We start from the raw sequence: 13,013 nt of genomic DNA, 5'->3' as shown, positions 1-13,013 counted from the left end.
CCCAAACACTTCCCGCTGCGCGTGGGTCGAGCGCTCCTCGACCGCGAGCCTCACGTGACTGTTAGGAACGCGCCTCTCTCTCGCGCGCGCGGCCAACACAGGTAAGAGGCGAGAGGGGCGTGGCGTGTTTGTGGGCGTGGTTTCCGTCACGTGGGCGTGGCTTTTCCCTCCCACCCTGAGGAGCCCCTCTGGCAAGGAAGCGTCAACAACAAGGCTCGCTCTCTCTGAGGCGGGATGAGGAGATGGGACCGGAAGCAGGGCCCGGAGGACGGGTGTGAGGGTGAGTGGGCGGTGACGGAAACAGGAAGGGGCGGCCGGAAGGGGTATCCGGTGGGCGGGCTCAGGGGCGGAAGTCCGGTCGGGGTTTGCCCTTTTAGGCCTCCTCCTCCTCAGTCCAGGGCTGGTTTTAAGAGGGAAGGAAGCACTCTAACTACGCTCTTAAAACGGGGCCAGATCGCTTTGACTGCTCTGGCTACCTTCTCCTGTTGCATTCTGGGAGTTGTAGTTTAAGGAAGGGGCGCTTGGAATATTCAGCTAGAGAGAAAGAGCTCTTAAACCTCGCTGGACTACAAGCCCCAGAATGCAACAGGAGACAGAGCAGTTAAAGCGACAGCTAGCAGCGGTTTTAAGAGTGTAGTGTGATAAGGAGGTAGCCATCCTTCCCACTCCACACCAGTGGGGGGGGGGGGGGGGAACGGGGTATAAATAAATATAATAATAATAATAAACAACTATGATCCAATCCACACTGCAGAAATAATGCATCCTGAGACCGCATTAAGTTCCCTGGCCCAGTGCTAGGGAATCCTGGGAATTGTAGTTTGTTGTGGCACCAGAGCCCTCTGTGACAAAGGAGGCTCAATGTCTCAAAAAACTACAGTTCCCAGAATTCCCTGACATTGAGCCAGGGAACTTAATGCGGTCTCAGGATGCATTATTTCTGCAGTGTGGATTGGATCATAGTTGTTTATTATTATTATTTTGATTTATACCCCGTTTCCCCCCCAAAGTTGGGACTCAAAGCGGCTTACGGTCTAAAAACACAGTACAATAAAATACTTACAAAAGTGACAGTTTTGGGGAGGACTTGCCTTTTTTCTTTTTAACCAAAATAGTCTAGTCTCTCTCTGTGTGTGTTTATGTGTGTTGTGTGCCTTCAAGTTGTTTCAACTTATGGCAACCCCAGGCATGCCTATCATGGGGTTTTCTTGGCAAGGTTTGTTCAGAGGAGGTTTGCCATTGCTATCCTCTGAGGCTGAGAGAGTGTGACTTGCCCAAGGTCGCCCAGTCGGTTTTCATGGCCGAATAGGAATTCAAACCCTGGTCTCCAGAGTTGTAGTCCAGCACTCAAACCACAGCGCCATGAGTTCCATGGAGTTCAAGGGAGCTTATTCCCAGGTGTGCATAAACCTGAAGCAACAAGGTTGCACCTGCACTGCAGAAATAATGCAGTTTGACACTACTATAACTTCCATGGCTCCATGCTGTGCAATTCTGGGATTTGTAGTTTTGTGAGATATTTAGCCCTACAAACTATAGATCCCAGGATTCCATAGGATGGATCCATGGTAAGGCTGGGTCAAACTGCTTTAATTCTGAAGTTGAAAGCTTTCATGGCCGGCATCCATAGGTTTTTTTTTTGTGGGGGTATTTTGGGCTATGTGTCCATGTTCTAGAAGAGTTTATTCCTGCTATTTCACTGGCATCCGGGGCTGGCATCTTCAGAGAAAGATCAAGATGTCAGCCACAGATATCAGCGAAACGTCAGGAATAAACTCTTATAGAACATGGCCACAGAGCCCGAAATACCCACAAAAAACTATGCTTTAATTCTGCCAGTGTGGCAGCAGTCCAAGCCTCACTGAGCAGGGTGACCAGATGTCCTAACTGCCAAGGAGGGCTCTGCAAAATGTAGACATTCGAGAAAAATGTAGGGCATGACCAAATAAAAACTAAAAATACTTATAGAAATATAAACTCAAGCTTTGGGGTCCTGCTCCAAAAGGAGGACATTTTAAAAATCCTCCTGGACTGGACAGAAGGTTGAAGTGGAGGACATGTCCTGAGAAAGGAGGACTAGTCTGGTCACTTTGTTACAGAGCCTATGTGACACTTCTGAAGAGAAGCGTGTGGGAGGGTACTCTCAGCAGTCCCCCATCCTGAACGACTGTGGAGAGGAAGGGAGAGCTAATCAAATAGGCCTTACTGCTGCTGTTTTGCTACGTAATTTGGAATTTTGATTTGATTGTGAATTAACTTTGCTGCTCAGCAAGACTTCAGGATGAAAGGTGGCTTATTAAACATTTTGCAATAAGCAATAAATAAACAAATTAATAAATAAATAGCTTGTTATTCATGGGAAAACTTGCAGGCTGCCAAAACAGTCAAAGTTTTGTTTTTCTTATACAAGCAGAAAGTGATGCTGCTTTTCTGTCCATACTATATTTACCCCTTATAATGACTGCATGCAGGATTTGGTTGTGTAGAGTGACCAGTGTTGAGAAGCCTATGAGTCTTCTGGAGGCTTGATGTGTCTGAGTGATGAATGTGAAAGAAACAGACTGAAAAACGGCAATAGGAACTAGAACACAAGATTAATAGAATCAGCTATTTTCCTTTCTTCTAAAGCAAAGCTCAGTTACCCCATACCTTCTGATCCTGTTTGTCTTCCAGGAATGGCCAATGGCTTTCTCATGGAAATATGCGTTGATTCAGTGGAGTCTGCTGTGAATGCAGAAAGAGGAGGTAATCCCCTTGAAAAAATGAATGATGAAGACACATATACCAGGATACTGAGGAATCTAACCTTGGGGCACATGGGTTATATGTAGTACCAAGGGAGGTATGGTTATTTCCCCTAAGCAGTATGAAATCACTCTGGGAACCCAGGTTGTTGGAAAAGTAGGCTAATAAATGCTATAAAATAAGAGCCTTCAAAACTCTCATCTGGATTAGTGATATAATTCAGATTCAGGACACTTCCTTTTAATGGCAAAACTGTTACTTGCATTGACCTCTTAGGCTGGACAGGTTGCCAGTATATGTAACTACAGCCCTGAACAGACAGGCCCAAATAAAGGTGCTTTGGGAAATATGCTGTTTAAATGACACACACATCTTAAGAGGCCAGAAGCTGCGCCAAAGCTGTGCTCCAGTCCTTAGCAGCTTCCGGCCTAGGACGCATGCATCATTTAAACAACACACATCCAAAGTGACCCGAAGCAGCTTTATTTTGGCCTGTCTGTTCAGGCCCTAAATTACAGCTCATCCTGTCTACAGGTACTTAAATTACTTTAGCAGTTCTATTCTGCTTTAGCACATTGAATCAGTCCAGTAGGCTTTCCACTCCACTAAATGCATGTGAGGAAGTAGACTTAAGGGGCAGTACAAACGGACAGCTCCGTGCTGCCCATCTTTGCCCCGTGTCTGTGCTGTCGCATCCGCATGCTGCAGCACAGATACGCTGACTAAAAGCCGCTCTAGGCAGCTCACTTTTTGCGCCGTCATAAGGGCTGTGATACAGCCCTATGATGGCTCTTCCTCCCAGAGCAGTTTGGGTGCTCAGGCTCCCGCAGGTCATGGTTGCATGGGCCGCGCAATCATGGCGGTGCCCACACATCATAGGGCTCAGGAGCGTGCGGTTGGTGCGCGCTCCCGAGCCTTACCATTGCCGCCAGGACGCTGCTTCCTGGCGGTGTGTACTGGCCCTTAAGTCTACAAAAGCTCATGGTCATGCTGCCAACTTCCTTCTTTCAATGTGAAGTCAAAGGCTTTCATGGCTGGCATCCGTAGTTTTTTGTGGGTTTTTCAGGCTATGTGGCCACGTTCTAGAAGAATTTTGTTCCTAATCTTTCTACTGCATCTGTGCCTGCCATCTTCAGAGAAGATTCTTCTTTCAATGAGTCTCAAAGGTGCTACAAGATTTCTCTACATACTGATTCTACGGACTAACACGGCTATATCTTTGGAGTCCAGCAGCAGAATTACATAGGGCATAGCCTGAAATCTCCAAATCACTTATTTTTTTGTTATTCTCATGGGTTCTCTTTGGAGTGGCATCTGTGTGAAGAAGTTAAATATAGAGAATGAAACTTATTATTCATGAATGATGGCTCAAAAGTGCCCAGTATTTTTGTTCATTCATTGGGAGAAGGACCACATTGCCTTTGTTCTTCATACCCTACATCCCTATTAAAATATTACTCTCCATTTATATTGAGAGGTTTTAATTGTGACCCTGTTGCAGGTGCTGGCCGCCTTGAATTGTGTGCCAATCTGATGGAAGGAGGAACGACACCCAGTATAGGTGAGTTGATGCATACAGGTTAAGATCCAATCCACTGGATTTCTACAGAATGTAACAATAAAAATCCTGTAAAAGTTTTGTATTGTATACTAGACCTCTACTTTTTAGACCTTTTCTTCCTAGTACAGAAAGGAAGAACCTGGTATTCTACTTATTGGGCTAGAATGAATATGCTATTAGCCCTTCTGAGCTAATTATCCCTTCTGAGCTTGTTATCAAGATAGTTGTTATTTTGTTGTCCTGTTGTTTTTGTTTTCACCTTCCTTTCTTCAGCAGCACCTTCTTCTCCAAAGTTCTGCAAACAAATGTTAGACCCCCGGCACTCTGGATTAGCTGAGAGGCAAATTCCCTTTTTTGACTACTCCCTGCAGGTAGGCCTAGCACAGTGATGGTGAACCTTTTATAGACCGAGTGCCCAAACTGCAACCCAGACTCCACTTATTTATTGCAAAGTGCCACGTCCCTCTGGCTTTCTAGTAAGAAACTCTGGCAAACTCTGTGCTAGGGAGACAGCATGTGTGCCCACAGAAAGGGCTCTGAGTGCCACCTCTGGCACACGTGCCATAGGTTCACCATCACTGGCCTAGCAGGTTGGTAGTTCACTGGAAGTAATATCATGTCATTTCCAGGTCTTTGTTAGGTTGGTCTGCAGCCTAAGCAGGATGTTTGGGAGGGGGTAGAGGAGGAAAAAATGCAAACAGTTTTATTTTCCAGTAATTTGGAAACATTTGTGATGTTTTTTTTTTTGGGGGGGAGGGGGATAGCTCACAATTATCATTTCTGGATTGTGATCAGTTCAGTTTTCAGCCTGAGAGGTTTTGATAGGTTCTGGTGGTTCTAGGGAGAGAGGATGCAAACTATCACAGTTTTCAGGCCTGAAAAATATATGAGGAGTGTCTGGAGCTTTTGGGGATGAACCAGGGGCCTTGGAGGCTACACAGATGGAGGCTAGAGGCTGTATCCTGATCCACATCTTAGAGTGTTCTTCTTTCTCTTCTCTATTGCTCTTGTATACCTCTGTGTTGAAGGTACAGCTCTGCCTGATTTTGGCATGCCCCTTTTGTCTGTACTAAGTTCTACATTTTTGTAGTTGTCCTGCTCATACACCCAACCATGTCTCAAACATTTTTTTACATTCAGGGCTTCTGCAAGTAGTGAAGCAGTGTATACGGGTGCCAGTATTTGTGATAATACGGCCCCGTGGAGGGGACTTCCTCTATTCTGACCGAGAAGTGGAGGTGATGAAAGCTGACATCCGACTTGCCAAGCAACATGGGGCAGATGGTCTGGTGTTTGGAGCGTTGACTGAAGATGGGCGTGTGGACACGGAGCTCTGCACAGCACTGCTGGGTGAGATGGCCTTTGCTTTCCATGAGGCTTATTTGATGCATCATTGTGACAATCATTGTAGGGCAGTGCCAGCTTTTAATTCCAAATATCAAATGTCTGTGAGCAATAAAGAAGGTAAATAATTTCTTCTCAGTAGGAGGTAAGATTTCATGTCCCCAAAGGACTAGTTATTTGGTAGAGTTTGCCATGGTATTCTCAGTTGTGATGTTTTTAGAGTACTGGTGTGCTTAGAGTGGGACTGTAAAATCTGTTGTCCTCCAGATGTTATTAGACCACAGTTCCCATCAGTGTCAGGTACTCAGGTCAGTGGTGAGGAATTATGCGGAAAATATTTCAACAACATCTGGAAAGCTATAATTTTCCATCCCCTAGCTTAACAGCCAAAAGACAAGAATGTGCTTAACATCCTTACTGTTAAACTTTGGGGATGTGCTTTTTTTTTTTACATTTAATGTTGGTCCCATTTTTCAGCTGCAAACCATTCTTCTTTACAGATCAAGGGAGACAATATTTGTCTTCCTTGCTGAATATCTCCTGCTTTATAATACCAGATCTCACGTCCACAGAGGCAAAGGCACGGTACAAACTGCCCCAAAGGGGTGGGTTTGTGGTGCTCCTTTTTGCTCTGGATTGGGGGCAGGGCAGCCTCACCGGCAGCCCTGTGACCCCAATCCAGAGTTTTTCCGGACCGGACCATGGAGAAGTGGCAAAATGCCGCTTCAGCGTGGTGCGGAAAAGGGGTGTCTTTGGGGCTTCGTGCCCCTGGACACCTTGGGAGCCAGAGCCATGGGTGAAAGGGGCCACCTGGCCCCTTTCACCCCAGCATCGTTCCCGCAGCTGTTTGGTTGCTGCTGGAACGATGTGCGCGCCTGTGTGGACAGGAGGCCACCATGATTACGCCACCGCCACGTACTGGGGTTGCAGGGCATGCGCTTGCTCTGCCCCCGCACAACCCTAGTACGTGGCAGTATCCACTTAATGTCTGATTTCTTACAAGCCTGCAAGACTTTGCAGCTGATAGCCCTCATACACCTTTAATTAGGAAAGAGGATCACAAATAATGTCAGTATTAGGGAATGGTAACCATCTTCTTATATTTTAATTTCAATTTCTAAATTGCCCTTCACAAGAATGGGTTCCAGGGTGATATGAGGGAGAGTCAACTTGATTTAGTGTTTGAGCACTGGACTGCAAATGGAGATCAGGGTTCAGTTCCCCACTTGACCATGGAAACCCACTGTGTGACCTTGGGCAAGTCACATACTCTCACCTCAGAAAACCCCATGATAAGGTTGCCTTAGGGTCATCATAAGTCGGAAATGTCTTGAACGTACACAGTAATGTAAAACAACAAAGTTCAAATCTATTACTACAATGCCATTAGATTAGACAATAAACATAATCATCACACAGGCAGAAATTGCCTTATGAAAGGGAAAAGGCAGTGAATAAATACCATGAACAGGAGGAATACAATATATTAACATTTCCTTGGTGTTTAAAAATGTTTCGACCTGACTTTGAAATGAATGTAATTTTATAGTTCCTTAAGAAATGTTTTCCAAAATCAGTGCCATAGCAAAGATATCTGATCGTTTGAATTATATTATTTACATTTCCTATTGTTTATACAGAGAGAAGGGCCTCATCTTAAGAAAATGTTGTGTGCAGACAAGTTGGCATGAGGAGATGCTTCTCTAGATATTTGAGTCCCACGCTATTTATTCCTTTAAAAGTAAATAGCATACCTTGAATTTGGCTTGGAAATAAATAGGCAACCAGTGTAGATCAGTCAGAAATTGAGCTGCACAACTAACAATTCTAGTGATATAGTTCTAAAGCTTCCAGATTACCTTCAAAGGCAGTTTCTGAAATAACAGAGTACAGTAATCCAACCTAAAGGTGCACAGCAGTAAAGAGGCTGCCAGAAAAGGAATTCTAGTTAGAAACAAAGGCCCATTACAAATGGGCATAAAAGTATGGACTGGGTCCTTACTAGGGTTAGGAAGGGGCGTCACTTCTTGACGCTCCTAACCCTAGTACGGACCGAGTCCGTACAAAATGGCAGCGCCCTATGTGCATGGGCACCGCCATGACTACATCACAACTGCGCCGCCTCTAAACGGGGTGGCGCGGTTGTGACGTAGTGGGGCTGTGCGAGCGCGCCTAGGGCACCCTTTCTGCGGCCCCAAAAGGAGCTCCGTTTCGGAGCTCCTTCCAGCTTTGTGTCGCTGGGCGCATCCTTTACATGGCTGCGCCAGCGACGCAAAAGAGAAAGGAGCCAAGCGGCCATCGGGTGTCCTCGGGGCTTCAAGCCCCTTTCCAGGCCACGGGGAAGCGGCCTTTTGCAGCTTCCCCGTGGCCTGGAAAGTGGCGGATCGGGGCCTTGGAGGCTGCTGTTGTGGCAGCTGAGGCCCCGATCCAGCGGGGAAAGGGTCGGTTACAGGCCGCCCCAAACAGGCGGTCTGTAACGCGCCATAGTTTATTTAACTTTGTGGCTGGTTAATCCACATAGCTAGCAGATGTTTCTTACTGCAAAATTATTTCTTCACTGAGTATATAAGTAATGTATGAGGGGCTTAATGTACAAAATGTGGGAAGAAATTCCCTATGGTGAGACAGTGCTTAATCCTGGTGGAGACTATTGGTTTAAACTGATGCAGTTGATGCAAACTGATGATGAATCCATATTATGGAAGTAATGTTTGATGATGACTGTACTGGCTAGTGCTGAAGTGTATGGAGAGGTTGTTTTTCTCTCCAGGACCAGTAGCAGAAGTACCTTTGCTGGAAAGGAAAATGCTGTCTTCTCAGCAAAAGTGTCCTAGCTATCTGGACTCTGTTTTTTTTTCCAGCCGCTTCACGCCCTCTGCCAGTCACTTTCCACAGAGGTGAGTATTTTGGACTTCTAGTGGGGAATGCAAGCTGGATGTTTCCTTGCAGGCACTTTAAACTAGCCTGTGGAGTACTGTGTTGATTAAAGTTGGTCATTTCACAACAGTAGTGCTGTCTACTAGGAATTTGTGGTCCTGTATGACTAGGCTTGGGAAGAGGGAACCACTGTCCCATGGGGAATTCTCATGTGGCCCACCAGCTTCTCTCCAAAGCCTTGACCCTCTCCCCCAAGCAGGGAACATTTAATCTCTGTAATCAAAAAGAAAAGATGTGGCTCCATGTGTGAGGAATCTTAAATAATTCATTAGAGATAATGGTTTTCCCTGCCTTCATTGGCATCAGTGTAAATTTTTAAAGGCTATTTGCATCCTCTCCAATGCAAAATGCTCCCCCCACCACCACACACTCAAAAATGCTTCTTTTCATGTTGCTATCTGGTTTCTGAAAAGTCTCTAGTGCCACCAATCAAGATTTTAAAGAAACCTAACTGCAATGTTTATGTTGGGGTGGAGGGACATTTTTAGAGGGTTGGGGAGCAACTTGGATTGTCTGACTGCTCTTCTGCAGTCCCCAGTGTGTTGTTCAAAGCCAATTCAGCTCTCTGTTCAAAGAAGCTGCCCCACCCCAGACTAGGCCCATGTCCCAACATGTGGTTTGCCTTCTAGGAGATTTGCCAGTACAGACATAGTCCATTTTCCCTGCAGCTTTTGACATGGTCTATGATCCGATGACAGCCTTGGAAACACTGATATCACTGGGGTTTGAACGGGTGTTGACTAGTGGTTGTGACAGCTCTGCCCTCGAGGGGCTGCCCTTGATAAAGCGGCTGACTGATCAGGTGAGATGTCATCTCTCCCCACTTTGTAATACTGCTGATACTTTTGCATCACTTTTTTGAAGACAAGGTAGCTCTCAGTCATCAGCTTCAGGTTGGTAATGGTATTACACTGATGAATGGTGCAGTCTGCCTCCATAGCTGAATATATGGAATGTGTGTATGATGTTATCTGATATTATAGCTCCTTTTGGTATCACATTAGTCCCTATAGGATGCTGCTGCAAAATATTCTGTTCTTCTCAGCAAGGTACAAAATATGTGTACACCTATGTACACACGTTTCTAGCAGAATATACTAGAGCCAAGAACAAACAAACATTAGGGAACATGCAGTTGCTTAAAATTCCTTCATCTCTCTTTGTCTGTCTGTCTGTCTCTCATGATTGTAAACGTGAAGCAGCTGCACTGTGAGAAACAGTGATGAACTTCTTCAAAGGCCATATACTTTATTGGATGAATAATAAATCCTCAGCATGGGAGTAATGTAGACAGGCCTTTAGAAAAGAGTATTTAATTGCAAATTAAATTCTACAGATAATAAATGCTGTATCTTACTAAATAAGATGATTGACCCATCCATGCATATGTTTTCTCTTAGAACGAAAATTACTAATTTGCTTTTCTTTCCCTTTTCAGGCTAAAGGCAGGATTGTTGTAGTGCCAGGTAGGATTCTGTTTTGAGTACCACTAGTTTGTGTAGGCCAGGCATCCTCAGTATTTTACTAGGCACTCCAGTTTTCCCAGGTGGTAAGAACTTCTGAGGTGCTCAAAACTTCCTTTTGAGGAGAGGGCATTGCAGGCTTAACAGTATCCTTATAGTATATGTTTGATCTATAAATCAGAACATAGCGGTATTAAATAGCTTTCTGTGATAGGCAGAAAACTCTGGAATTATTTCAGAATGTTAGAGCAATAGTGTGGATCCCCAGCCTACTTCTAATTCAATTATTCTGTTGTTCTAGTCAGTGGTCAGTACAAATTCAAACTGTAAAGAATTTCTAGCCACCTGTCCTTTCCTTACAGGAGTCACTGTTTTGGAGGCATTTGGGGTGGGAGAGGAGTGATACACAAGGAAATTACCACTCCAGGTGGAGTTTTCAGCTGTAGGTTTTTTGCCTTGGGTGGAATCAGGTGGTTTGGGGATCGGCAAAACAGAAGTTGGCCACATGTCCACAGGCTGTAGTTTTCTCACCCCAGATTCAGAGCAAAATATGTTCTCTTTTCCATTCACTGACTTTAGAGACCTGAATCTATTTGTTTCTTGAAGTAATCAGTACTTCACTCCACATTTATGATTGAACAATGGATATTCTCTCCACCAGGTGGAGGCATAACAGAGAGAAACCTGCAGAGGATCTTAGAAGGCTCTGGTGCTTCAGAATTTCATTGTTCAGCACGCTCTGCTAAAGACTCAGGCATGAAGTTCAGGTAACTATTCTCCTCTGACTGGCTGAGAAGTCCAGGCCTTGTCTATACCACTCAGTGCAGCTCTTAGCTGGCAAAGAGCATTAGGATCATTAGAACCTGAAACCGAAGCCTGGCACTGGTTTATAATGAATGAAAGTCTGCCCGTGATTCCTAATTTCAGATTCTTAGGATGAGATAGCATTGAAATGGCAGCATTTGGCTTCTTTGGTGCTTCAGTAATTGTAATAGCAAATTATGTACTGGTATATTATGTATACTGGCCAAAATAGAATGGCATAGAATTTGGGATGAGAGTGTCTATATTCCATGTCTGTATTCTACAACGGAGTGGGCATTGCAAATGTGGCCTTTTGGGTGGGGTACACTGCCTCTCACAGCAGAGCTTGTGGGGAGGGGAATCAGCCAAAAGTGCTATTTTCAGTAAGAAATTGTTCTATGGAGTACAGTTTTTGCCCTAAACAGAAAAAACATAACAGAAAAAGTGATCAGTGGTGAATCAAATATAAATTCTAGTTTCAGGAAATAACAGGGATATGGATCACATGGGACAAGAGGACCTCAAAATTATTTCCTAACCCTTTTTGTGTTCCCTCTCCTAGTTATTCTAGTCAGTAACTAATGACATGTTGGTTTACTTTTAGAAACCCCAGCATTACTATGGGGGCCTACCTCTCTACACCTGAATATTCCATCAAGGTGGCAGATGTGGCTAAAGTGAGGACCCTGAATGCAATTGCAAAGAATATCCTGTAGAAGAACATCCTGTGGGACAGGGAGAGCCTGAACACCGTGACCTGCTCGACTCTTAGGCATAGACATTTTGATAGCTCCCTTGACAGCATGTAATGGATATGGGGACATTCAAATGAAGAAGCTTGTGATTGTTTTACCTCCTATTCCCACTTCTTAGTGTTGCTCCAGAGAGTCTCTTCCTTGAATATTGTAATGCCATTTGTCTGTGGGGAGTAAACTCTGGGGAGGGAGGGGGTTTAGCTAAAAAAATATTTTGCCATTGGGCTACACTTCCTGTGACTATCACTTCAATAAATCCTGAAGCTGCTCCATGTCACTATGGCTTTTCTTCACACAGAGGCTATGGCAAGAGACGCTGACCTTCTTTGGAAGTAATTGTGCCAGAGTGGTGCCCAGCCTGGGGAGGGCCTCAGGTAAGTGCTTGTTCCAGGAAGACAGTAGGGATGAGTGTACTCAGAATTGCAAGTTTCCTTGTGGACATGAATTTGGAAAATTACTTGTTTGGACTGTAATTCCTAGAATCTTCCAGGCATGTTGACATATATAAGATAGGGGATTCTGGGAGTTGTAATTCCCAAAAGTAACTTCCTGCTTCTGGTAAATGGCTAGATGAACTGGAATTATTTGCCTCTTCAAAGCACTGAGATCAAACAGAGTATTGTTCAAAGAATTCTTCAGTACATAGAATATATTTCCTTATGGAGAATGGACACCCAAGGACACAGTCACAGTGTGGGAGAACAGTACAACTGTGTATATTTTATGTGATTGCAGGATTTGATCATTTGAGAGACTTGGAAATTGTCAAGTACTAAGTTGTATGGAACAGGACAGTATGGAGGGTGGAGCAGAGATTGCACTAAAAGCATTTTTTTAATTTTGTAGCATTTGCCTTCATTTTTGAAGAGAATCATATTTGTTTGTTTAGTCATTTATTTATATCTATTTTAAACCACTCAATAGTTATAGTTTTCTTGGTGATACACAAATAAAATAATGAAAAAATAAAAGTGATGGAATAATAGATAAAACAACATGGGATAGAACTAATAGCAGAAGATAAAACAGTCCAAAGATGTAAAAGCACTAAAATGATCTCCCCAAATGCCCCATGAAATAAAAAGATCTTCACCTGGAGCTTTAAAAAAAATATATCCTACAATACAAGTGCCAGGTGAGCATCTCTGAGCAGGATTCCCCCCTCTCCCCAAATGGAGAGCCATTCCTAAAAAAGACCTGTCTCTTGTAGTCAACCACCTTGCTTCATTTATCTGGCAGCCATGGACCCGGGCCTCAGATTTGGAGTGTTGTTTGGTAGACATGAAAGGAGACAATCTTATTAGATAATTTTAAGGTTAACAAACAAAAAAACAGCACATTGAAATGGGTCTGGAAATGGACTAGTGTTTGATGCAGATAGCAAAGTACTAGCATAATATATAC

At 44.2% G+C, this 13,013-nt stretch overlaps 1 protein-coding gene across 3 annotated transcripts; it reads left to right on the top strand.

Moving 5' to 3' along the window:
* The first annotated feature begins 4 nt into the window (after positions 1 to 4).
* Positions 5 to 12,512, top strand: LOC149318395 (copper homeostasis protein cutC homolog). Of its 3 annotated transcripts, none has more exons than XM_089509602.1 (9): positions 5 to 101; positions 2,674 to 2,745; positions 4,247 to 4,306; positions 5,447 to 5,656; positions 8,512 to 8,547; positions 9,256 to 9,389; positions 10,026 to 10,053; positions 10,712 to 10,817; positions 11,459 to 12,511. In XM_089509602.1, the coding sequence occupies exons 2-9, from the start codon at positions 2,676 to 2,678 to the stop codon at positions 11,568 to 11,570; spliced, it is 756 nt and encodes a 251-aa protein (XP_089365728.1). In that variant the 5' UTR covers positions 5 to 101; positions 2,674 to 2,675; the 3' UTR covers positions 11,571 to 12,511. The 3 variants fall into 3 exon arrangements, with proteins under 3 accessions (XP_089365728.1, XP_089365727.1, XP_089365729.1); XM_089509601.1 differs by lacking the exon at positions 5 to 101 and adding an exon at positions 164 to 280; XM_089509603.1 differs by lacking the exons at positions 5 to 101; positions 2,674 to 2,745 and adding an exon at positions 3,215 to 3,279 and having other exon boundaries at positions 11,459 to 12,512.
* Positions 12,513 to 13,013: the final 501 nt, after the last annotated feature.

Source organism: Sceloporus occidentalis, unplaced genomic scaffold (genome assembly GCF_023333645.1).
Source record: "Sceloporus occidentalis isolate IW3139 unplaced genomic scaffold, rSceOcc1.0.p SCAF_2, whole genome shotgun sequence".
In the NCBI taxonomy this organism is placed as follows: domain Eukaryota; kingdom Metazoa; phylum Chordata; class Lepidosauria; order Squamata; family Phrynosomatidae; genus Sceloporus; species Sceloporus occidentalis.
Note: the sequence above shows the minus strand (reverse complement) of the source record. Positions and strands in the feature narration are given on the sequence as shown.

Excerpts from the sequence above, each read along its gene's own strand:
- LOC149318395 (XM_089509601.1), top strand. The coding sequence starts at position 235 with ATGAGGAGATGGGACCGGAAGCAGGGCCCGGAGGACGGGTGTGAGG. Across the intron at positions 4,307-5,446 it reads AGGAACGACACCCAGTATAG|GGCTTCTGCAAGTAGTGAAG; the intron begins GTGAGTTGATGC and ends TTTTACATTCAG. Across the intron at positions 10,054-10,711 it reads CAGGATTGTTGTAGTGCCAG|GTGGAGGCATAACAGAGAGA; the intron begins GTAGGATTCTGT and ends TCTCTCCACCAG.